Source organism: Alligator mississippiensis, chromosome 1, assembly GCF_030867095.1.
Source record: "Alligator mississippiensis isolate rAllMis1 chromosome 1, rAllMis1, whole genome shotgun sequence".
In the NCBI taxonomy this organism is placed as follows: Eukaryota; Metazoa; Chordata; order Crocodylia; family Alligatoridae; genus Alligator; species Alligator mississippiensis.
This window is the reverse complement of record NC_081824.1, coordinates 365030090-365057124: the sequence shown is the minus strand read 5'-3', so window position 1 is coordinate 365057124 and position 27035 is coordinate 365030090. Positions and strand designations below refer to the sequence as shown.

The 27035-nt window shown below is 42.0% G+C and overlaps 1 protein-coding gene across 8 annotated transcripts in view; it reads right to left on the bottom strand.

Annotated features, from left to right (window-relative positions):
- The window catches only part of DOCK9 (dedicator of cytokinesis 9), a 277662-nt gene that overhangs the window by 133369 nt on the left and 117258 nt on the right, over positions 1-27035 (bottom strand). For all 8 annotated transcript variants that reach the window (XR_002090054.2, XM_019486925.2, XM_019486921.2 and 5 more), the window contains exons 3-9: positions 15713-15802; positions 13487-13569; positions 11632-11701; positions 7734-7829; positions 6644-6778; positions 1519-1693; positions 627-694 (exon numbers count right to left, since the gene is read on the bottom strand). Coding sequence is in view for 7 of the 8 variants with exons in the window: in XM_019486925.2 (XP_019342470.1) it covers positions 627-694; positions 1519-1693; positions 6644-6778; positions 7734-7829; positions 11632-11701; positions 13487-13569; positions 15713-15802 (717 nt within the window). In the remaining variant the exon portion in view is untranslated. The remainder of the gene's footprint in view (positions 1-626; positions 695-1518; positions 1694-6643; positions 6779-7733; positions 7830-11631; positions 11702-13486; positions 13570-15712; positions 15803-27035) is intronic.

Sequence of the window (27035 nt, the reverse complement as noted above, 5' to 3'; positions counted from 1 at the left end):
GGGGGCTAGGACCATAAAGAAGTTTTTCCTTATGTTCAGCCTAAAACGGTCTTGGAGGAGTTTGTGACCAGTGGACCTTGTCATCCCTTAGGGCACTCTGGTGAACAGGCGTTCCCCCAGATCCTGATGCATGTCCCTTATATACTTATAGGCTGCCATCATGTCACCCCTGAGCCTGTGCTCCTCCAGGCTGAAGAGTCCCATAGCTCACAGCTTTAAGTCATGAGTTCAGAAATATGGGAACTTAACAGGCAATCATTTCAGAAGTTCAGAAAAGGTAAATATTATTTGAGAAGCAAGCCAGCTTTATAATTCAGCCACTTAAACATGCAGCATTTTATTTATACACAAAAGCACTTATCTGGCTAATAACCAATTAACCAAAGTATTCTTTAGTACATGGAACAAGGTACTACTTTCATTGTTTTGCAGAGGAGTTAACATTGTAGAAACTGGGAACTTGGATTTAGGAACTTTATAAAGCAGTAAGTGCTAAGAGGACAACCCCCATGACAAAGAACTCAGAGAAATAACTTAATAGGATACCAAGTGCCTCCATGACAGAAACAAATAGTTATTTTTGGATGCCAAACACTGATACAAGCTACAGCAGAAGAATACACTACCTTGGTTATTTCAGGGAAGTAGCTGTCTAAACTGGATGAAGAGCTTTCCATTTTGTTTTGTTCATCATCTGCAATAATAAAGTGAACAATTTTATAACTGAACAGTTGTTAACTAAAGAAAATGGTTTTATTTTCAACAACTAGTGCATGACTGTAATTACTACTTCCTTCATAGTAGTAAGTTTTGCTAATTATAAAATTGAAAAGAACTCTGAGTGATTGCCCACTTTTTCAGTTTTGATGCAACTACTTCCTGTCCACTTTTCCTAATTCAGCAAAGGAATTTATTGAAATTCTGTTATGCAATAAAGCAGGAGCTACTTCCATTTCATTTCTCTACACTGACACTAAAAGTTTAACACTATACATAGCACCTAAGGTTCAATTTAATTAGATTGAAGGGCTTATGAACATGCAAAAGCTGCACTACTCTAACTTTCTGCCCCCCCCCGCCAGTAGAAAATGCCTCTGTGAAAAACATCTGGAATTCAGAGAGTCTACCAACAGTTCCTGCCACTGCTATGGTACACCTCAGTAAAACACACAGAATAAGTATGCCAGTGTACTATGAGAGTAAAAATCAGCGCAAAGAAAAACGGCTTAACTCAGTGCACCTATAGCAGTGAAGACTCCCCCTACAGTGTACTGGTATTGCTCTAATTAAAATCAATAAAAATGACACAGGAGAAGCTTTAATACAAACAAGGCTAAAAAAGGCAGAACCCTCACTGACTCTTGAGAGCAGAAAGTGATCCATGACTTTCAGTAGTACAAAAAAATTAAATGCATGTAGTTGCCAGCTAAAGCATATTCTTATTTTAGGAAAGAAATGTATGGATGCGAGTACTGTGCAAATAAGTTTAATACAAAGGCACTAAGCAATACTACTCACCCTCATGAGATTCTCCATTTCTTTTCTCTTGCATTGCAGCTTCAAAGTTTAGTTGGAGAATTTTGTTTAAAGTGGTTATCCATTCTTCCATTTCCAGTTCGCTGTCTGCAGCTAGAAGATAACTACTCTTGTCTTGCATCTTGAGTTCAAAAGCAAAACGCCTGACTCGGCTGTTCTACAATAAAAAAAAATAAAAATCTTTCCATATCACCTACATTTTCTCCCCTCTTCTCATAGACCAGGGGATGAACTCTGTCTAATATTAGAGTTCTGTGGCTCATCTATATTAAACTATATATTGAGATACAAGATGCCTATTTATTAGACTACAGTTTTAATTTTCTGCTTCACTTTTCTATTTAAAATTATTTGCCTCCTCAGACCACTACTTACTACCCAGCTCTTGCTGCTGCTGCCCTTGAAACTCTCCTTCAAAGAGATCTGCAAATACCGTGTAGGAAAAACACAAGTGTTTTGCATGGCAGATGCCACCTGTGCTGCAGCAAAGAGAACTGAACACGGTACGCAATCCCCAGGAATGACACCTCTGCTGCCATGGCTGAAGCATGGTCCTGATTCCCCAAGCTGCTAAAGGCTGGATCCAGTTTCTTCAGGGGCCACATCTGGCCCACAGGCTGTAGAGTGCCAACCCCTGACTTGAGTACCTTATTTTCAGTTAACTTATTAAAAGATAATATCCTCAAGACTTACGCCTTCTATCAACTTTTTCAAAATAGAACAGACATCTTCATTTTTTAAACTATAGTTGAGGTGTAAAAGATTCAGCAGTCATCTTGACCCCAATTCCTTAGCAAAGCATGCATTCTTAGTGCAGCCAACTGAAAATTGTGTCAACTTCATTTTAAATTAATTAACAAGTAATAAGCACAAGACACATACAGTAACCTTTTTTGTATTAAATGCAATGTCCCCTGCTTCTTGGGATTTTCAGAATTAAATATTAGACAGTTCTTTGTGTTATTAATGTAAAGAAAGTGGTTTAGCGAGTGGAGAATTTTGACAACAGAAAAGGTAGTGTAGTTTCTAGTAGGGAAGGTATGGCAGCAATTTGGTAACAAGCTGGTTCTGCCAGACAGTTACCGGTAAAACAAAAAAGGACTTCAAGATGGCAATCTTTAAATTTCCCATTAGAAGTGAATAGGCTGGTTCATACTGGTCATATATATCATCTCAGGCCACCTACAAGAAGCTATTTGCTGGCAAGAAACACACTGTATTGGTCCATAGCCAGATATTTTCAAACTAGTGAACTGTCCATCAAGAATGACAGCAGGGCAGGAGGGGGAAGATGGAGTGCCACCACCCACCACCCCATGCTGCCACCACCTCCAGCACAGCTAACCTCACACCCAGCTTTGTACCCTCCGTCATGGTGGTGCTCTGCACTCTGATTGGTTGTTTCACTAACCAGAGTGCTCCAAGAGCGTTACAGACAGACAGACGGACTACACCCTTTATTATATAAGAATTATCTTCATAACAGTTAGTAGCAAAATACTGCTTTTAGTTAAAGTTTAAATTCTGAAGCACAATTCTGCTACAAATTTTTCTGGCTCAGGAATTGTAGAATGTGGGACACTGATTACAGCTAACAAGATATAATAAAATATGCACTATTATGAATGAAGGACCAAGAGAGGTAGTTAGCCCTGCTAGTCTAAAGTCAGTACATTAGGAAGACATACGTTTTCATATGTTTAATTCAGACTACAGCCATCACTATAGTCTGAATGGATGTCTGTAGTCCAAATTAAAATTGGCTCCAGTCTGAATTAAGTAATCCTCATTGAATAAGGATTAACATTAATGCAGATTAGGGCAATCCAAATTAGGTAATGTGGCAGAAACTATGTGTTCTTGTGGCAACCCTGCCCCCCCCCGCCCAAACAAACCAAAAACAAAAAAAACCCAATAGCATACTGGACCTTCTTAATAGGAGTGCTGCTTGCAAAGAAAGTAATCCTTCTGCTCTAGTCAACATTGGTGAGACCTCACCTGCAGTACTGTATTCAGTTTTGGTCACTGCACTTTAAGAAAGCTGTAGACAAACTAGGAAGTGTTCAGCAGATGGTAACAAATGATTAGAGGACCGGGAAACAGAACTTGTGAAATATGGCTGGAAGAACTGGGTTTATCTAGCCTGGGAAAAAGAAGATTAGGGAGGGGCTGCGGTCTGAGAGATTCGATACAGTCTGCAAATACCTGAAGGATGGTTATAAAGAGGATGTTGATAGGTTATCTTATGTCTCTGGGGAAAAGATGAGTGACAGTCTTAAATTTCCACAAAGGAAATTTAGGTTGGATATCAGTAAGAATTCTCTATGAGGACTAGGAGTCAAATCTTGTTCTTTCCTTTGGATACATAGCTAACAAATAATTATTCAATTTTATTAATAAATACTAATTTAATTAATGCATTAACTATTTTTGTAAGCCTTGTTCTCAAGTGCCTTCAGTTGCACCTATTCAACCCTACAGCCTTCAAAGCAGTAGCACATGTGACTGATGGCAAAATTTGACTCTGCAAGTGAAACAATTCACAGTTCCATTTAATTTTCTTAAAAATTGGTTCTAAAGATCTAAGAATAAAAACATATTTTTGTTATAGAAGTTACCAATTCTAGCTTTAAATAAACAGAGGAAGAAGTTTTATTTACTAAAAACATGCCATTTTTAGATAATCATTTTCCTGACTAACCACAGTTTAAGGCCACATCCTGCCCTACTCCAAGCTGCACAAGTAATCATGGTGCAAGGGAAGAAGAATAAAAATACATAAATTAATTTCTACCTCTCTCCCTTACCAGCTCTGCAGGAATGATGCTAGTTCCAGAACCAGTGTAGGCACATGCAACCTTTCTACTGAATTCCTCTACCTTTCCACAAGCTGCCTTTGAACATATTTCCAAACATTTCCTCTAACCTATTTTGTTAGAGACATCTGATGAGATATCTTTCTTTCTGTCTTTGTCTTGTTTTTTAATTTCATACTTCTGCACAGTTTCAATTGCATTACATAAGACTGTCCCTCCAAACCAAGTAAGTCTTAGGCCAGGTACAGACATTCAGTTCCTACCAGGAGAATCACCATTCTCCAAGCAGAATAAAAGTATACCGACATTCAGACTTTCTTCCAGAGAAAGAATGGCTAGCTTGGGGAGAAAAAACAACCAGGATTAAATCAGTCCTGGTGGAAGAGTTTCTCCCAGGAGACTGAACATCTATACACTTTCCCACAGCTTAACTCTTCCTGGGGACCAGAAAGAGTGGAGCTAGGGGAAAGGCTCCTTTGCTTTCATGAGACTAGAGTCACCTTGGTCTTGAGAAGGCATGCAGGGCAACCGCTACCCACCTTTTCCTACTTCAGGTGGTGAGAGGAAGAACAACCACTGCTCCCTGCCTCTTCCCCAGTCTGGGCAGTCTCTGGTTTGGGGAAGAAAAAGGCCTTTGTCTGCCCCATCAGCTTCACTTTGCTACCTTCACCACCCACCTCAGCAGCAGGGCAGCAATTTCAAAGTAAGTGGCCAAGAGCAGGGCTCTACACAAGTCTCCCCAAGCTGGCTCCTGCTAGCTGCCCCTGGACATCCCACCATCCAGCTGAGTGGTGAGGCAGCAATTTAAAATCAGGCAGCTGAGCATGGGCCTCGGGGACCCCAATCCCAGCTGCCAGCTCTTAAAATCGCCACCCTCCCCAAAACAAAGTTGAAGTGTAGTACCAAAGGGAGCTGCAAGCTGGGCTAACAAAAGGCCTTTTCACAGGGAGCTCCAAACCAGGCTAAAGAAAGCACTTGCAGGCTCCACTTCTGAACCCTCTGGCTTTGAAATTACCCTGCCACTCAGCTGGATGGCAGGTTTGCAAGGAAGAGCTGAGCTGAAGAGACTTTCCTAGACCTCCTGCTCTGAGCCACTGGCTTTTAAATTGCTGCCCTATTGCTCAGTTGGGCGATGGGGGAAAGGGTGCAAGGGGAAGCTGGCGTGGATAGGTGCTGGGCATGGAAAGACTTTCCACAGACCAGCTCTGGGCTTCTCCACTGCCTCTTGCTACCTAGCTGAGTCGGAGCAGTGCAGGTCAAGGCAGGCCACTGTGCCACAGTGGCAAGGCTTAGAAGCCTTGATATGTTGAAAAAAACAACAAGACACGGAAAAAAGGAAGATGAATGCACTGGATACAAGAGACCACTTCTAAAGGAAAAACTGCTGCCAGCTCCCACCAGCTTTCCAGAAGTGCACATACATAAGAATTGGATATACCTTTCAAATGAAGATGAAGATAATACATTCAGATTCAACACCAAGGGCCTAGAAACAAACTTGCTTCTAAGTATGCTTTGCCTAACAAAGCAGTTACATTCTGTTCTATAAACATAGAACACAATTGCATGGAAACAATCCTTTTCTTTGGCCCTTGCTACTGAAAAATGTTTTGCCAAAGACTTTACTTGTCTTTCTCTTCAAAGATTTATTTTTAAAAGTTACTATTCTAAAGGTCAAATGAAAGGTGGCTGTAAATATGGTGCAACTCCCACAACTAAAAATCCCACACAAGAAGTTATGCAGAACATTTTGCATTCCAGATAAATACACAACGTAAGGGCACTTACTGTTATGCTTTCATTCATTTTGCATGCTCTCTTAAAACTTTTTGTATGTCTTTTGCCTTCCTGCTTGACTTCACGTGTTTTTCCACACATTGAATACATCAATGACTGTTCATTTTCAAAATCACCAATTTACAAATTGAAAATAGAGAGTCCTAAAAACTGACCTTTTCCCCCCTAAAATGTAGCATGTTTTACCTGTTTAAATGAATGTAGTAAATGTTTAATTATTATATCTCCTCCTAAATTATGAAAAATACAGGTCAAATCAATTTCTGTCTACATATAGAAAGCAGAGCAGAGCAGGGCAGCACCTTAAGAGAAATGCATTTGATGAAATAGGCCATTGCCTATGAAAGCTTATGCCCCTCTGACCAAGTTAGTCTGATCTGCAGCCTGGAAAAAGGCAGGGCAGGCTGGCACCTTAAAGACTCATGTGGTCATCTACCTTTATCTCCATACAGTCAGAAAAAAAGAAAGAAAATTAAATAATACATGATATTTACCTGAACAACACCCATACAAGAATCCAGAAATATCGATCCTTTTGGCTCTTTAGATATTTTTTCATCTTTGTAGAAATTGAGATTATATGATCCATCGCCAAGTTGGATTAAGTGGAAAAATCTTCTTTTAAATGACTAGTAAAAACAAGTAAATCTTCCCTTTAATTATTAGTTTCTTATCACAAAACTATAACTGCTATAATCATGCTGTATTATTATACACTATAAGTACACATACCTTAAAAATAAAAGCTTCTATTATTTAACTGCCTACTATTAACTGTCTATTTAAACTACTTCCAAAAAACAGGGGGAAATGTTTCTTTATACTGACAAATGAGGAGGTATGGAAACAACTTATGAATCATATTATATTGGCTGTATGTATGTTTGACCAAGATGAAAGGAATGTAAAATAGCCCCACTCAAAACAACACACTTTATGTATAATACATGAACATGGACTTCAGGTTTTATTCTGAATAAACAAAACGAAGCATGAAAGGGAATTTTGGAACAAAGTGTGTTTTATCCCACTCTGAAGATACTGCAGAAACCAGAAATCATGTTGTTTTGGGGTTGTTGTTTTTTTGGGGGGTGAGGGGGAAGGGTGTTGTTTGTTTGTTTTTTAATCTAACACTCTGCAAACTTGACTTGGGACCTGAAAGTTAATTTGTACTCCCTTCTCACTCAGTTTCACCAGAACTTAAGAAACTCTCTATACCTGTAGGGCTGTCATGAGCACAATACAGAAGTATTTTATGAACAAAAGCAAGGCTTGTAGGATACTTGGGCACATGAAAAGTCCCATATAACATAGCTATAACGAGGATATTTATTGTATAAAAAGCACCTACTTAATCAGCAGAATGTTCTTTCCATGATTCCATGAACTTCAGGGAATTTTCTCTATTTAGTTTAATTTAGTGGAAAGTTTGAAAACGTTTGTTTTTGGCTTCCAATAAGCTAAGCAGTAGGTTCGTGCTCAAACTCTTTTTAATAAAAACCAACTGTACTTTTCAAAGTAGAACTACACTAAAATATCTATAAACTTTTTTGTTCAGAGACTAGAACATTAGCAAAAACGTACCCTCATGGTTACACTGATTGCACTATTCATATTGCCTTTGTACAGCCATCCTTGTTTTGTTATTCCGCCCTTTTGAGATCCTAAAGATGCTGCATCCTGGGAGGAATGGGGAGGGGAAAAAAAAAGAAGAAAGATCTGTACCAGAGACACTGTTGCACATAACGGAGACATTCATTAATGTGTTCTTTAAAAGAAAGAATATCTATATTTGTAACTTTGTGGCACCATTAATGATTCACAAATCCTTAAGATATGTTTATCATCCAATTGGAATATTTCTATGGGTGCTATGTTTTCTCCCTTCTTTGCCATCTTTTAAAGCCACATATACTTCAAGTCTCTCATATATTCACAAATTCCTTATTAAGCAATTAATCAATTTTTGAGAAGCTACATCTTTCACAATATAAGCTGAAGAATGAAAAGAAAAGTTACAAGTTTAATTAGGCAGTAAAGGTAGGGATGGAAGGTTTATCTTATACAGCATGATATACAGAGTAGCTTTCCTTCCTTGGCACAAATCAAGGCAGGATTATTTCTAAGTAAAAGGCCTTGGTCAATACTGTACCACCTCCCCACACTGGACTTGTCTTTAGGATGGGACCTAGTCTTCTCTACACTTGTACAGATGCTTGAGCTGCTCCTGGATTCTGGTCACGTTCCTATTGTTACCCACAAGCCAAACTGGACCCTTAAATGTCTACCATCAACGACTTAACATTTACAATCCAGACGTCAAAAAACATAGGAAAGGAGCTGTAAAAGTTTTAAAAAGTGTTTAGATACCAGAGTGCTAAATATGTTATTAAATGTAAACCACTGTTTTTAACTGTTCTTTCCTGGCACACAATAAATGTAAAGGGGTTATCCAAGCAAGGGAGCTCAAAAGTCCTTCTCAGAAGTACAAAATGCAGGGCTAAATCACAAGTTTGGTGCAGAGTATTTAAGGTCTTTGTTGTAGCTTCACAAAACAACTGTGGAAGTATCTCTATATACATCTCTTGCAAGAACTAAATCCTGACTTTCTATCCTGTCCTTCCCCTTAAAAAAAGGGGGGGGGGGAGCAGGGGAGGGGGGGCCTCAGCTTGGGCATCTTTTTCCAATAGCATGGCTCTACTAGGCTGGGTTGGCCAATCTTGCTAACCCGTGTATGTTGTCATACCTAAATGTTTAAAATCATTATGGTTCATCATACATAGTAAAATTAGTGAAGACCATTTTTACTCAGATCTCTAGAGATGAAAAAAAAGTTCCTGCATTTTAAATTAACAGATGGTGCAATAAAAAGGAAAACAAAATCCACAGCCAACAGCACAGTGCTGTTACACTGAAAGTTTACTTCCTGTTCTCAGCAGATTATAGATTCATTTCCCTATTTTCATTCTTGCACACTGATGTTTTCCATGTTTTTCCAGAGTAAGCTCCAAACCCTCCTCCCGCACAGATTATTGTTTCAACAATCATCTATTTCCCTAGATTAGCACCTTGCTCTGAAGCCAATTTTAAAATTTGCTGATAAATAGCACTGACCATCTGTTGACCCAATACCCAGAATTACCAAAATCCCTTAGCTACATATGCATTTCTTTTTAGGTATGATAGCACTGTTACTTATTTGCTTTTTTAAATTTTTGCATCATTTGCAAAATTCGGTGTTCACATCCTTTTTAAAATAATAGTTTATAAATGAGATTAAATGTTCCAAGACTTTTGAAATAAATTCTTGTCTAGAAAATAACATGTTTTTACCCCAGAAAGCCAATCTTGGCGCTTGAAAGAAGAAAACACTCTTGCTTTCTTTGTCAGTATTACTCATAAAGTTTATTAATTTGACAAAATGTGTCTGATTTTAATTATATTTGTCACAACCCAAGGGTGTGATTTTTGTTTGTGTGTCCTTCAGCACTGCTAAATTATTTCCCGCCACTAGTAGCTTTCTTTGCAGGGTGCATTTCTAGGTTGCAAAAGAGAAATGCACGGTGCAAGGAGTTCCCGCCATTCGTATACAAATGTGTGTCCCACTATTGGCCAGTTCTAAATTACTCCCACGTGGTGGCTAGTGATTGGCCTGCTAGCCGTGTAAGAGGCTTGAGCAGTTTCCACCCAAGTTGGAGATCTCCGGAGGAGAACCCTGCAAGGGGGGACTCCGTAAACATCTTGAGGAGAACTCTAGGTGCGCTGCGGAGCCTATCGGACCCAGCGCGTGTACCTTAGAGCTGGCTATAGGGGTCTGATCAGCCTCTTGCCTCTCCCCATCACCACCTGATCCCTCGACGTACCCTTCACTGCGCGCAAGTTCCACGGAGCCTAGCAAACTTCGTGTGAGTGAATCCAGAGCTCTACCCGGGTTCGAGTCCTGCAGGTTTATCTTCCCGTCGCCGAAACCCCATTGCAACGTACTCTCAAGGTTTTTGTTCATCTTCCCGTCGCCGAAACCCCATTGTGACGTACCCTCATGTTCTGCAGGTTCGAGTTTTGTTTTGTTTTGTAACTGCAACTCAAGCAAGTTTTCCTGCCTGCACCGCGACCATCTTCGGTGTAAGTAAAATAATCTTAAATCAACCACTAAGCGTCCGTGCCTAATTCTAGGGTGCCGCCTGCCTTCCCCGACCCGGCGTGTCCGGGCTGCTGGCCACAGCCCGCCGCACGAAGAAAGGGCCTCGGACCGCTCCCAGCCCACACAATATTAAACTCTTTTCTTCCCCAGCTCTCTTTTCCTATTGCTATGTTCCATGGAGGAATGTACACATATCTTTTACAGTCATTAAGAAAGGAATACGATGTCATTGCTTTTAGTAGCAGAGAACCGGACTCAGACTATGTATAGACATTCACTTCTACTGGAAGAAATATCTTCTGGTAGAAAAACAGCCCAGGAGCTGGACTGTATAGATGTTCTTCCACCCCATGGCTGCAGAGCATCACAGGCAACTTCTCCAGCCATGGGCATTAAGAAGATGAGCCCATGGCCATTCCCACCTGTAGGGGAGCTCATTAATTGCCTGGGAAGGGGACATACAGTCAAGTAGAAGTTGGCAGTTCCTGAAAAGCAGCAGATACCACAGATTAGCCAGGGGGGTTCCAGCCTAGGAAGAATGCCCCTGTATACTACCAATCAGCTGACTGGCAGGAGGGAAGCATTCTCTCATGGTGGGAACCCTCCAAGTTCTCCCTTGTAGGAGACTAGCTCTGCTCCTTGCAAACCTCCAGGCTGACCCAGAAGAGTGCAGGGAGTAAGGAGGAGCACTCAACTGGTACGGCAAGGCTTTGGAAGCCCTGTGGCAGGGACATGACAGCCTGCCTTGCCCTACACTGCATCAACCTGACCACAATCAGTGCAAGGTAAGAGAGGGGCATTTTGTGGTGGTGGCGGCAAGGTTCCAGAGTCTTGTCGCTGTAGCACAGCAGCCTGCCTTGCTCTATATTGCTCTGGGTCAACTGGGCAGCATGGGCAGCAAAGGGAAGCCAGAGGGGCTAGGAACCAGGTGCTAAGGAAAGCTCCGTAGGACCAGCTATCAGCCCTTTTGGCTTCCCCTTGTCTTCCAGTTAATTAGTGGGGCAGAAATTTAAAAGCCAGCAGCTGGTTGCAGGGCTCAGGGTTGGCAATTCTATCCATACACAGAAAGCGTACATCTGTGCTTGGCCTCAGTAACCCAAGAGGTTCCTTCCAGTCCTATGTCCTACTACAATTTCTACTGATAATAGTATGAGACATTGGGACTATAGGATTGGTTAAAAGTCCACATCTATAGATTTTTCAGTTTCAAATATCAGAAATTTAAATAAGGTTAGATTCCACACCTAGATCTCTATTTTTACTTGATGACAAAAACATGTTTGAGGCTACTTTTAAATGGACTAATCTTAACTAAATGATATAGAAAACAAATCAACTCACCTCATCTTTATCTGCTTCTTCATCAACTTCATATACATGAACTGGAAGTTTGTCCGATTTGGTCCCTTTGCTAAAACACCAAAAAAGTATAAATAGTCATGATCACTTACTTACACATGTTTATTCAGTACTATTTTAATTTCCCTCAGCTGAAAGAACAAAGACGTTAGATATCAATAGGCCAAAACACATTCTCTGTTGGACTATAATTCAGTTCAGCTATTTCCTCAGCTTACACACCCTGCACTTTATAAAGGCCTCTCATTATCCTGAAGGAAGAAGCCCTTGGATTGAGCTCAAGAGAAGTAAATGATCTTCTGCTATTGCAATGCTGTTTTACCTCCTATGTGATCTGTTAATCTTTCAGATGCTGTGGGTGCGCTTTACTGTGGAGTAGACTCTGTAGTGATGCATCACAGTCTACACGTGTGCCAATATTAGGGCACAGTAGATTAACTAACTCCACAGTAAGATAGATAGTGGGAGCAGGAAGCATGATAATGGCAAAGATGGTGGCTCAAAGATGTCAAAGGTGACTGAGGTAGAACCATCAGTTCTAACCAAACAAGTACACACATTTCTTTCCCCCACCCCATTCTTTTTCCCAAAAATGGGGTTTGTAAATGAACTTTTCCCAGTCCCATGCATTTCATTACTGTCCTGCATGCCAAAATCTTGAATCACTTCCTATTTATTAAAAAAAATTCCACAATGCATTAGGGTTGTTGGTTGTAGCCATCTTGGTCTAAGGACATAGGCAGACAAGGTTGGGTAGATGTGATGTGTTTTATCAGACCAACTAAATAGTTGGAAAAATTGTTCTTTGCAAGCTTTTGGGCACATCCACCCCTCTTCAGGCACAGAGAGAGCACAAAGAAGGGTATTTATGCCCAGAAAGCTTGCAAGGAACCATTTTTCCAATTATTTAGTTGGTCTAATAAAAGATATCACATCTACGCAAAGCACAATGTGTTTAAGGTGTTATCAATACAGAAAACCTGTGGTACACTACAACATTAACTTCCACCTGATATCAAGTAACATGGGGATATTGCATTAATGGTATTATTCATTTTTATATTCAATTCAATTAAAGAAGGCTAATCTTTTAATCTAATTGAAGCAATGTTTCTCAAAGAAATCTACATTAGACCACTTCTGTAAAGGGAAGCCTGATTATCAAATTTAGATCTAGGTTACTGCAAAGTACACTTGTTCTTATAACCTTGGACTATTCTGATCATAGCTGACATAGGCATCAGTTAACTGCTTTTAAATTATTCAGAAGTTGAAGCATGCAATATACAAGGATCTAGCCAGGCAATGTCAAAGACTAACCGATTTCCTTCAAAGCTACAGTCTATAAGTGTGTACAGCCAGTTTAAAAGATGGTAAGAGACAAATAATTTAGTTTCAGGAAAAAAACTAAACACACAAAAAAACGAAAACACCTAATGCCCGTCTTTTTATTTATACTCTTCTAACATGCAGGCCTCAAAACTTCTTTTGTTGCTATTATTGCTATTGAAGAACTGTGTGTAGTTTCAGTGCTTTATAAAAAATAAAATAAATATGCCCATTACTGTCCATGAGAATCCTGGCCACATTGAAATATAAATTAAATTCTGTCCCCAAACTTCTGGAACCTCGCCTCAAATATTGCAAAGTCTGTACATTTCTATCATAGTTTAAAATAACTTGTTATATTTTAATCATAAGGTTTATTTTTGCCATGTTAAGTACAGAACTTACTTACCTAGCCTACAATTAAGACAGCTTTACAAACATGTTTAATGTTTTTGAAGTTCCTCTGAAAATTTAAAATCTGTAATATAGTACAGAATAATTCACTTACATTGGAAGTTGCCGAAACTCTCCTGAGTAGTCTTCATATTTATAGTTAACAACATGCCAGTCTGAATTGTAAGTTTTGATGCACTATATTAATAGAAACAAGTGTCACAATATATTAAATTTAAACATGTTTAACTAAAAGCATTCCCTATAAACATAAAGCAGGTTTCCTATATTATGGGTCCTTCTGAAATACTATTATGGTTATCTGTGTTGTACTGAAATTTTTTTTTGCTCTTAAATATGAAAAATATAATTTTCAAGTACGTTTAAACAATCAAATGAAGAATCTAAAAACAAACAATAAAGTGCTTAGCAAAAATTGAAAGCACTATTAAAGGCACAAAGAATCTATAAAGCTAGTTTTATCAAGTTAGTCAACACCTGAACTTTATCACTTTCTTCAGTGGCATCATCTAAAAGTGACTGGAAACCTGACTGAACATTTAGCATACTTTGTCTAATACTCTGTATTATCAGAATAGTGTGATCAATTTAGGACTTCCCCTTTTGGAAGAAGTAAAATCAGGATTCAATTTAAACTTATATTTTTAATCCAACAAGTATGTTTTGAATCCAAACTGCATGTCTGCAGCTGTTGAAAGACAATTATGTCATTCTCTTCTGGACTAGATCACAGGAAGTTTCATTTTACTCCACCCATGCGGCTGTCACATAATGCTGATTTATCTTGGTATTAATAGAAGTAATACAATTTTTGTGTGCATTGCCAGAGACAATATTATACAATACTTCATACACAGTATGTTTTATAAGTAAGTTTTTCCACATACCGCGAACACATACGCACATAAAACAGGCCATGTAATATTTCTAAAACATTTTTACTCATTTTTTATAAAGAATAATTATTGGGCAAATTTAAGTGCCAGTCATGTTTCATTAAACTTTATAGTTTAACTCACCCATGCTGCTCCCCACAACCAAGCATGTCTTACAGTGAGATAAAAGCACAAAGGTTCTAACAGACTAGCTTCAGAATCAGGAGAGATTAAAAACAGGCCTGAATGTATCTTGTACATTTTTCTTAAAACAATACAATTACTAGCAAAATAACTGTGATAGAAATAGAGGATTGAAAAAAAAAAATTAACCATGAAAAGAAAACGTCTCCTAGTCACGAAATGAAAAGTCATTGGTAAATAGAATGCAATTTAAATAGACTCTGTCTCATTTCACTGACCAGAAACTTAGAAATTTCAAATTTGCTGCAGGAAAACAAGAGCAGCAAAGGCTAAAAGAGAAGGAAGAATGAAGAAAGGGGAAACACCCACACTACTATTAATCCAAGCAAGGGACCTACAGAACAAGCAACAGAGGACACAGGTAAAAAGCCTCAGACACATACACCAATGATTATACAAAATATATAGTTATCAAATAAGATATCACCCTTCAAATGCAGCTGCTAAAGAATTGGATTTCTTACCTGGACATTACAGCTGTGCGAAACAGCACTGTTCCACTTTGACTTCCGTTTCAACGTTTTGATGGGACAGTGTTTCGTTTCGAGTTTCGTTTAGTTTTGAAAGCACTGTTCCATTTTGTTCCATTGAAACTGTTTCACTATTTCAACGTTTTGCCTGTAGGCTATAGTGCGGAAGCACAAAACTATCTATAACTTTGTCATTTCATGCCCGATACAGATGAAACATGCAGGGAAGGTAGCCCCTTCTGAGGGCATGACATATTCCAAGTTTCAAGGACACAGGTGCAGAGGTTTCTGGGAAACTGCACCTCAAGGTGTTAACAAGCAAAACTCCTGTCACTTGCCAGCAGCGGCAGCTTCCTGTCATTCAGCAGGGAGCTCCAGGGGCCTGAACCCCCAGGAGGCATCCAGTACAGCCCCTGCAGCCCTCTTGGGGGTGCGGGTGGGTCCCTGATCTGCCTGCCAGATCACAGGAGGCTGCTGCTGCTGGCTGGGAGCAGCGCTGAAGCAAGTAAGCCCTTGTTTCATTTCGAAGCTGTTTCAAAGGCTTTCGTTTCAGTTCGATTTCGCTGTTTCAAGCTCGAAACGCATCAAAACAGCTTCGAAATGAAACACCCAAAGAAATTTTGCACAGCCCTACCGGACATTTCCCCTGGACCCCCACTGGGTGAGAATTAGATTAGCTAGAGAACAATAAAGAAGCAAGCTGACAACTGAAATCCATAGTTACACGTGTGCACACGCATATACCTTCCCCCCAAATCCACACACAGTTACCTCAGTTACAAACAAGCTGTGAGCTTCCTTCTCTGCATTATCAGGAACTGTAGAGCATATATATCGACTCTGGTGTTTCAGTAATGCTGTCTGGTAATTGAAAAAGAAAAGGCCTTCAATCAATTAAAAAGCAAATATAATGTAGTAAAATTCAGTTTCAGTTCATTTCATCAATATAATTCAGATGCACTTTAGAAAAAACATTTGATCTATCCCAATTAAAAACCAAATAACATTCCAAAAAGGCAAATACATTATGTACTTTTACTGTTGATGTATTACTTTATACCTCAAGGATTTGAACAGTGCTTCCATTTCCTTTTGTAAGACCCGAAACATGAAATAAAGCAGTATAAGTGTTTTATACCATAAAAAAGATATTTGTTGCACTTTATTCATTATGAGGGTGTATTAAAAAGACAAATATGAGAGTTTAATTCTACCTTTATTGGTGGAGATATCAAACATTAGCTATAATATCAAGTGTGCTTAAACACAAAAGTCACATCTATTCATTGGGGTATCCATGCAAATTATTCAGAAGACTTTTTCCACAGCAGGTATCAAATGCAGATCTCATACTCTACCATTCTTTAAACCTGAGTATGAAGACAGTGCGAAGGCTATGCTGTTCCCCACCCACCAACATCTGCACCTCCTTACACATCCTTAAGCTCCCCATAGGACTCTGACTGGAAGCCAAATCCCAGACCCACGCTCTTCCTCCACGTCCGAGAGCAGGTGCTGCTGCTAGACAAAGGCATACCTCCCTTTCAGTGTGCTGCCCAATACCACTGCCCTTTTAAACTATTGGATCTTGGAACCTTTTTAGTCCACTAATTACAAAAGCCAGCAATATTTCAGCAGGTGTAACAGGCCACACTTCCCAGATATGGGATCAGAGGAGGGCCAAACTGAGGTACTGTGGGTCAGGATACAAGGGGATCGGGGGGGGGGGGGGGGAGAGAAGGGACTTGGCAGTGGGGGTCTACTATAGACCACCACACCAGGAGGATGAGCTAGACCTGGAATTCTCCAGACAGCTCTCAGGGGCTGTACAGTTGAGAGATATGGTTGTCATGGGTGACCTAAACTACCTGGACATCTGCTGGGAGAAGCAGTCAGCCAAATCTAACCGCTCACATAGGTTCTTAACCTGCATACAGGACCTCCACCTAATGCAGGAGGTATATGATGCCACTATGGGGAAATGCCTTGCTGGACTTGGTGTTAGCTACAGAGGATGACCTGGTGGGGAATCTGCAGGTACAAGGTAACTTAGGGGACAATGACCATGGACTGATTGAATTCACTATCCGGCAAAGGGTAGGTAAACTAACCAGCAGGGCTGAAGTGCTAGACTTCAGAAAGGCTAACTTCAGTGTGCTCAGGAGATTAGTTAGTGAGGTGTTAAAGCTCAAGAACACTGGTGAAATGGGGGTCCACTCAGGGTGGTCATTCCTCAAGGGAGTGATCCTACAAGCACAGAAGGAGACAATCCCATCACACATAAAAGGGGGCAAAGGGACCAAGAAGCCCTCTTGGCTGAACAGGGAAGTTCAGGAAAGCCTAAGGGCAAAGAAAGAGGTATACAGGCTGTGGAAACAGGGGGTAGCTACCAAGGAGGAATATACCTCCCTGGCTTGCACTTGCAGGAAGTCAGTTAGGAAGGCCAAAGCAGGATTAGAATTTAGGCTGGCAATGAAAATGAAGGACAACAAAACATCCTTCTTCAGGTATATAGGGAGCAAAAGGAAGGCATGGGATAGCATAGGACCCCTACAGGACAAACTAGGGCAATTGGTGACAGAGAGGGGGGACAAAGCTGTGCTCTTCAATGAGTTCTTGGCATCTGTATTCCTAGACACAGACCAAGACAAAGCTCCCAATTGGATCAGAGACAGACACAGGAGGGACACCAGCCCACCAACAGTTAGCACAGACTTAGTGAAGGGGCACCTGGAGGGGCTGGATGTGTTCAAATCAGTGGGCCCAGACGAACTTCATCCAAAGATGCTGAAGGAATTGGCCAGTCATAGCAGAGCAGCTGGCACAGCTGTTTGAGCACTCATGGTGCTCCAGTCAGGTCCCAGAGGACTGGAAAATGGCCAGTATAGTCCCTATTTTCAAGAACAGGAGGAGGGGCCAACCAGGAAACTATAGGCCAGTTAGTCTCACCTCTATCCTTGGGAAAACTCTGGAAAAATCATTAAGGATCACATTTGTCGGAGCCCAGCAGGGGAAATAATGCTGAAAGGAAATCAGCATGGGTTCACTACAAGTAGATCCTGTCCGACTAACCTTGTTTCTTTTTATGACCAGGTCACAAAATGCTTAGAAGCAGGAGTTGAGGTAGATGTCATCTATCTAGACTTTAAGAAGACCTTTGATATGGTATACAAGATTCCTTCGGTGAATTTGATATCTTTTATTAGACCAACCCAAATGATTGGAGAATAGTTATTAAGCAAGCTTTCGGGTTCAAAAACCCTATGTCAGGCTAAGGAAGCTTCAGCAGTTGGTGTGTGCTCTTCCTGGATGGAATGATATAGTATCGCATTCCATTCTCATAAATAAACTGACAGGCTGTGATGTAGATGATTACACAGTCAAGTGGGTGGCAAACTGGCTTAGGGGTCATACCCAGAGAGTGGTGGTGGATGGGTCAACGTCAGCCTGGAAAAATGTGGGCAGTGGAGTCCTGCAAGGCTCGGTCCTTGGACTGGTGCTATTCAATGTCTTCACCAGTGACTTGGACAAGGGTGTAGAGAGCACCCTGTCCAAATTTGCAGATAATACCAAATTAAGGGGCAAAGTTAACACAGCAAAGGGTAGGGAACGGATCCAGGTGGATCTGGACAGGTTGGGAAAATGGGCAGAATGAAATAGGATGCAGTTCAATGAAGACAAGTGCAAAGTGCTGCACCTGGGCAAAAAGAACCACCAGCACACTTACAGGCTGGGGGATGACCTTATCAGCAGCACAGCAGCGGAAAGGGATCTTGGAGTCATAGCTGACTCAAAGATGAACATGAGTCATCAATGTGACAAAAGTGATCAACAAGGCTAACCAAACTTTATCATGCATTAACAGATGCATGACAAACAGGTCCAGGGAGGTGATACTTCCCCTCTATGAAGCACTGGTCAGACCACAGTTGGAGTACTACATCCAGTTTTGGGCACCCCACTTCAAGAGGGATGCAGAGAATCTTGAGAGGGTTCAGAGGAGGGCCACTTGTATGGTCAGAGGCCTGCAGGCAGGGTCCTACAAGGAGAGACTGAAGGACCTAGATCTCCTCAGCCTTCACAAGAGAAGGCTGAGAATGATCTTGCAGCTGCCTATAAATTCATCAGGGGAGGGCAGCAGGGAATAGGAGATGCTCTCTTTACTAGGGCACCCCTGGAGTAACTAGGAGCAATGGCCACAAAGTGTTGGAGAGCAGATTTAGGTTGGACATTAGAAAGAACTTCTTCATAATAAGGGTTGCCAGAATCTGGAATGGGCTTCCAAGGGCGGTGGTGCTCTCCCCTACCTTAAGGGTCTTCAAGAAGAGACTGGACAAGCATCTAGCTGGGGTCATCTGACCCCAGCGCTCTTCCCTGCCCAGGGCAGGTTGGACTCAATGACTTACTGAGGTCCCTTCCGACCCTAACATCTATGAATCTGTGATATCAGGTAAAACTCCTAGGTAACATGCTGGCTTCTGGGAGAGGCATTTGCTGCCCTGACCAGCTCTGTGCAAGCCTCACACTTAAAAACTGGTGTGTTGAAACTCCCTATCATATCAAGGAAACTAAGATAATAGATTTGGTGCACAGAAGGGATTTTTCCAATGAAAGAAAACTTCCATATCATCCACTTCAATGCCTACCCACACCACAAGCCTGGGGCATGGGCAAACAGAATTCAGAGGCAGCATGCAACTCCCTTCCCTTCCTACTACATGCCTAGCAGTAGGGCTGTCTGAGGCTCTGGACAGAGCTTCGGATCCAGAGAAGCTTCAGAGGCTTCAGGGTCCAAAGCAGCATGTCCAGGTAGAAGCGCTGGCCTCATTACACTTCCCGAAGCAGTTTGGAGCTTCTGAAGCACTTTGGAGCCGCCTCAGAGATCCGGCCATAGGGTATAATGGGGAAAGAATAAAGTATCTATAACTTTGTTGTTTTTTGTCCAATTTGGCTAAATTTTCAGGGGTGGTAGACTCTGCATAGAGGATGAAGCCTGCCAAGTTTCAAGAAGATCAGTGCAGTGGTTTTGGGGGGGGAATGGCACCCCAAATTATTGAAAGCAAAACTCATGTCATGTCTAGGCATTACAACATAGTGGGGTGAAAACTGCAGGGGTTGTAGCTCTTACTGAGGCCACAAAGCCTGCCAAGTTTCAAGAAGATCGGTGCAGGGGTTTGGGGGGGGAACTGCCCCTCAAGCTGCAGACAAGCAAAACTCATGACATGGGTGCTTGTAGGACTGAGTGTGTCTGTCTTGGGGCAGGGGAGACACTACTGCAGGTCTGGCTGCTAAGCTACTTTGTTACCAGTTACCAATCAATCATGATTCACTCAGGGACCAGCTCAATACACAGGACCTAGCTACTACATAACGACTTAGCAAGCAACAATTAGCACCTACAAAACCAGGCTAAGGAGAGGAAAGAATCAATACAGACAATCAAATGCCCCAAGATAGAGACAGTCTTGGCACAAGTTTTGCCTGTCAGCAGCTAGGGGTGCAGGGCCCCAGAACCCCCCTGCACCAATCTCCTTAACAGCTGGCAGGCGTCGTGGCCTCAGCAGGGGCCACCTTCCCTGCAGCTGTCACCCCGCTGTCCCTTAACACATGCAGTGTCACCCATGGCACGAGTTTTGCTTGTCCGCAGCTTGAGGTGCAGTTCCCCCCAAACCCCTGCACCTATCTCCTTGAAACTTGGCAGGCTTCGTTGCCTCAGTAAGAACTACCACCCCTGCAGTTTTGCCCCCTCCCCCGTGGTGTGACACAGCCGTGACATGAGTTTGGCTTTCAAGAATTTGGGGTACAGTTCCACCTAAACCCCTGCACCGATCTTGTTGAAACTTAGCAGTTTCATGCTCTCAGCAGAAACTAAAATCCCTGCAAGTTTCATCCAAATCGGACAAAAAACAACAAACTTATAGATATTTCATTGATTCCCCATTATACCCTATGGCCAGATCTCCGACATGGCTCCAAAGCTTTGGAGCCGCTTCAGCCAGATCGAAGCGGAAGCCTGGTCCAGAGCTATGGATCGGATCACGGTCATCCAAAGCGGCCAGATCTGAAACCGGATCGGATCGCTGCTGACTCGCACAGGCCTACCTAGTAGCATGAGACAGGAAAAACAGGCAGAAGAATCATATTGTACACAATGACAAAAGGAGAGTGGCCCCATGTCTTACCACAATCCTGTTCTCCCTCAGCGAGAAAAGCAGCAGGATTTCCTTTGAGATCTTGTCTGGGAAACACTGTACACATGGACATTACCCATGCAAATGAGCATTACCTGTGTACCTTGCTGCTTCCCTCAACCTGACATGGAGGTGGCACTTACTGGCAGCAACACCAGAGCAAGGTCATCCAGCTTGACACACCCTGTACAAACTGCCCAATGCCATGAGAACTGGAAACCTCCAGTGATGCCAGGCTACCTGGGGCCCTGCCCATCAGCAACTGTCTACTACTAGAACCCAGCAGTGTCGGCAGCCTGAGCTTTTTGTGAGGAGAAAGTGGAGGAGACACTCTTCCACACTTCCCTAAGCTACCCTCAGCAGGGGCCACTCTGTTGCCCCAGCACCCTCTTTGGCACACCGTATTTGGACTTCTCTGTGACTGTGTACATTTTCTCTATCTCATACTGAATAGCTGAGAGAAGGACAACACACGTGACCAATTTGCTGCTGGGCCGGACTCAGATGGGGGCTATGAAGAGCCACAAAAACCAACTCACAGAAGTCAGCTCTGATGGCACCCTACAACTCTTCCGTTTCCTTGTTCAGGCACGCATCCCTTTTGAGCCTGTATGCTTCACCTTGCAAAAAAATGTGGTCCAGTTTGTGTTATTACTGAGGGGGCACTTTGCAAGGTGGAAGAGGCTGCAACACCACAAAGGGCATTTAGGGGGAAGGGGGTTTCAATCTATTTTTCAATACACTTTTTTTTTTTTACCGACAAACATTACTGACAAAATGATGAATCTATGTATCCAAAAAATCTACATATATATCCTACGTGTACCGGTTATGTTTTTCTTTACAGAATTTTCAGGTGGGTTGTCTTCTGTACATTTTTTTTCTTTAAAGAAATGTCAAAGTTGGGCCAAACACATTTTAGATCAGCAAACACAATGAGAGACCAGTTTGTACTTCAAGAAAAAAAACACAAACAATAACGCCTTGTCTGATGCAAAATACATGCATCAGAATTCAAGCAATAAAAGATGGTTTATACACATAGAACTCTGGAATATTCATTGACACATGCAAACACACACACCCATAAATAAAGGGGGAGGAGGGAAAACAAAACATGAAGACACCCAACAAAAAGAAACGTTCTCAATATACAATAAAAACCTTCATAAAAAGACTCTTGAGTTCTTAAACTGTATAAAACATAAAGAAGTTAGACAGGAGACAAAAATGATAAAGGGCTGGAAGGCAAATCATATGAAGAGAGGCTGAAAGAGCTAAGCACATTCAGATTGAGGAAAAGGCACTTAAGAAGTGACATGATAGCAATCTTCAAATACTGCTTTATTTGAAAAAAAGGCTTCCATAAAGAAAAGGGAGAACACCTTTTCTTTCTTGCTAGAGGCAGATGTAGACTAACTGACTTGAAGTTGTAGCAAAATAGGCTTAAATTGGATATCAGGGAAAACTTCTTCACTGTTAGAGCAGTGAGAGTGGAATAGCCTGCCTAGGGAAGCTGTGGAATATCCATCATTGCAGTTGCTCAAGAAGAGGCTGGACAAGCATTTGTCAGGGATGATCCAGGAGTACCTACATCTATGCTCTACTACAGGTAATTTGCATGTTTCTAGACTGTGTTGATTGCCACATGGTGCTGGGAAGGAACTCCCTCTCCCCAATCCTGTTGCTACACATCAGGGTTTTATGGGGGGGGGGGAGGGGTTGTTGTTGTTGTTCCTCCCTCCAACTCTCTCCCCTCCATATCTTCCTTCAGCAGAACTGGGTGTTGGCTGCAGCCAAAGTTAAGGATTTTAACTGTGATGTGCCACAGTATTCCTGCTGGGACTACAACGTGAAGGTTCCTGGCTTGAAGGTTTTGCTCCTCTGCACAGGATCACATCAATCAATCACATTTGGGGTCAGAAAGGAATTTTACTTCATGGTCACAATGGTACACACTGTGGGGTTTTTTGCCTCTCTCTGTAGGAGGTGGGCCTAGCGCTCTTCCTTTATTATATTTTAACATCAACACTACTGCACTGTTGCCAGCAGCAGCTGTTTTATTGAACTCTGTCTTAGTTATCCCACTGACATGATGGTTCGGAGAGGAACGATCCTGCTGCCTCAGGCAGGAGTTTTAGACTAGATCAGTGGTTCTTAACCTTGTTTGTACCAGGACCCATTTGTAAACACCAGTGGCCAGTCCCGACCCAGTGCCCAATACTCCCGACCTACTGCCCCCTACCCCCAAGCGCCCAGTGTATGGAGCAGGGGGTGAGTGTATGGGGCAAGCAGAGTGTATGTGGAGCATAGGGGGCCCCCAAACAGCGCTCACAGGTTGAAACTCTGCCAGCTTGCAAGGGAAAAGCCACAGTTTCCCATGTTTATCTCCTTCAAAGGAGAATCCATTTTTAAAGTTTGTCTGCGACCCTTTCATATATTCTTGCGACCCACTTTTGGGCTGCAACCCATGGGCTGAGAAACACTGGACTAGATCACTTCTGGAGGTCCCTTCTAGCCCTACTTTGCTGGGACTGATTCTGTGATATTTATGCTACTCTTAGAATGATCCCTCCCCTCTGTGCCTTGCCCCAGCTAAGCATGATGTGCAGTGTTTCCCACCACTTCATGCTGATTTTTATGTAAATTTGCTATATACAAGGCTAAGATTTCTCTCCCCAAGCAATTTAACAATTGGGATAGATCAGTAAGAGATGCATGTTTATGAGATAAATATGCAGTTATTGTCACTCCCCTGGCTCCCACCTCCTGCTGCAGCTTTTCAAAAGAGATCTGAGAGAGGTAGGGGTCTGAATTAGGTCTGGTTCATTTTTTAATAGACAGGATTTTACTTATGTATACTACAGTGAAACTCCACACCCATTTTTTCCAGTGTACTTTCAGTAGCCACATTAATTTCAACCTCATTTCCTTCATGAATCGGCCTCTTGAGGAGAGATGAAAATTCTGGATGTTTCCTTATTGACCATGTCTATGTCTTCTTATAATTGAATAACCCATGCTTTCTTTTAAATATGAAAGCCAGCCCCAGAGAGTACCAAATAGAAGTCTTTAAGCACTCTTTCTGGGAAGATTTCACTCTCCTCTCTTTTTAAGTGTTTCTGCACTCAAGGTCAGAAAAATCATAATATTTTTTGTGCTATCAGAAATTAAAAAATAATTTTAAAATGCTCAAGCTGCAAAAAAATAAGACTTTAGCTGAAGCTTTTGAAGTTATAGGTAACTGTTAATGAGATCAAGGGCAAAACAGATGCCTTGCAGTATAATATACAATATGCAGAAGCCAGAATTTCTGACCTTGAAGATTGCCACAAGAGGAGCAAGAACTCTCCCTGATAAAAAAGAAAAAAAAAAGAATTCTTTTCTGATAAGATTAAAGATCTGGAAAACAGGGTTAAGCTAGGCTCTGTGGATTCAGGGAAGGGACTGAAGACAACAACTGTATACAAATTCATACAACAATTCAGGTCTGAAACTGAACTGAAATTGTATTTTTCTTCCAGCCCTCCAGAAACAGAGTATGCACATAGTGCTCTGAGGCCATGGTCTGCAAAAAGCAACCCTCCCAAAACAAATCACAGAAAAATGTCTCTAGCACCAACAAAAAGAAGAAATTAGAGAAGCCAAAAGAACTCAGAAAAATGTGTTGTTTTTTTTAATAGAAGAAAGGTATGTGAGCCCCAGTCATTTTCTCCTTCTGCTGTGTGAAAATTCTATGCAAAAAAATAAGTCATTCCCTATTTTAAAAAGAAAAAAATGACATTAAAGCCTCAAAATTAGCAGTAACAAAATTAGGGGTAGCTGACAGTTTAAAAAATATATATATTTTCAAGTTGATGCTATCCCTTTAAAGCTAAAGTACGTCACAAACCCATTCACAAGGGGCCCCCTGAATTTCTCCCCACTGTGTTGCCACTTGCACCAAGGAACAAACCGTAGCTGCCCTGAGAACTCCTTACGTCAGCAAGCCTCATCTCCACAACCATTACACTGGACCCTACAGCTGCAGTAAAGGAATCTCTGCCAGCCTCAGGTGGTCACTCTGTTGGGTTGTGAAAGAAATTTTAGGTTCCCCTTTCCATAGAAAGGGCTAGTCCAGAATATCACTAACCCAGCGATCTCACTTTCCACAGACAAACAGTAAGGAGACAAAATAGCAAAAGGATTTATTACATGGGGGTAAATATATATATCAGGTTGGCAAAATGGCTGATCCAGCTGCCAGCCAGACTCCATTTCCCAGATGCCCCTGCTCTCATGGCTTATGGTGGTCTCCATGGAGACCCCAGCTGCACCTGCAGGGGAAAGCTCAGGCTGGGGCAGCCATAGAGACCAGACTCAGCTGCTTCTGCAGCACGTGCAGTAGAACAGCGCAGTGGGCTGCTCCAGAGCTGCTGGGTACTTGGGACGGGGGCAGCTTGCTCCAGACCCAGGGAAGACCCACAATCTGTAGCCTGCATGCTCCAGGCAGGGGCAAGTAAGCAGGGGATCACGGTTCTGCCCTGGCTCCTTGCAGCAGTGACAGCCTGGTTTGGAGCCAGGACATAACTGCAATACCCTGTTTGCGCACCCCTGCCTAGGGCATGCAGGCTACACATGGCAGCTCTGCCCTGGCTCTGGAGCAAGCTGCCCCAATCCTAAATTGCCAGCAGCTCTGAGCAATCCCCTGTACTACTCTGCCACATGCACTGCCGGTACAGCTGAAGCTAGTCTCCATTGCAACCCTAGACTGAGCTTTCCCACACAGGTGCAGCTGAGGTCTCCATGGAAAACAGTACAAGCCACACAGGCAGGGGTGGCTTGGAAATTGATTCCCCAGCCAACTGGATCCAGTCCATGGGCCAGACTTTGCCTGTCCTAGATCGATCGATCTATCTGTGTGTGGAGAGAGAGAGAGCGAGAGAGAGAGCGAGAGGGAGAGATCTATCCATCTAAAATTTAAAAAAAGCAAAACTGACTGTCGGTTTGAAAACAAAAATAAACAGGCAAGAAAAAATTCTTACCCTTTCATCTCACTATACCCTTGCTCTCCCAAGAATCCCGACAGCGTTTTTAAGAGATCAGCCTTTCTTCTATTTCTACCAGCTCTGGCAGCTGGGGAGTGTGGACTCTCCCCGGACTTGTGATCATCCAAAGACAAAGCATACCCCAGATAGCTTCCTAAATCACTTCCAACTAGCCCCTCCCCCAGCATATTCATGAGTCACCAAAATCCTCAACAATGCCTTTGGGTATAGGCTAATACCTCATTTGATTATCTTGCAGTTATATCATGAATTTAAAGAAGTACATTTATATCAAATACATATAGATATGAAAATAACAACACTGAAGCCATGTTTACACTAGCTACAAATAGAGACTGAACAACATAAAAGTAGAGTGGGAGAATATTCATGCATGCCATATGGTGAATGCCAAAGGCAACTTGGTTTTGGGGTGAATCTATGACAGTACGTAGAGTCCTTTTATTCATCTTAAGAGTACATCTGGCATAAAGTAATGGCAAATTAAAAGCTACTGAATGAAAAATTCTTTGAAAAAAACTTTATGTGGGGGGGCAGGGGGAAGACCTCTTTCTTGGATAAGGAAAAGGAGCTTTATCAGTAATTGAAAAAAAATTCAAAATCTTTTGAAAGCAACTGGAAGAGATTTGTAGAAGTGTCAAAATATTCCTCCGTCACACCAAAGCCTCTCTCTATGCCTTGAATTTGCTACACTTGTCAAGACTCACACAGCCTCTCTTGGCAGCACAGAACAGTGGTGCTCAACTTTTTTCCCCAGCAGGCCAAATGGGCAGTGCCTAGTCCAAGCATAGGCCAGATGGTGGTTCTGATCTGGTGCCTGGGGCCAGTGTGGTGGCCATCAACTGGCCATGATGG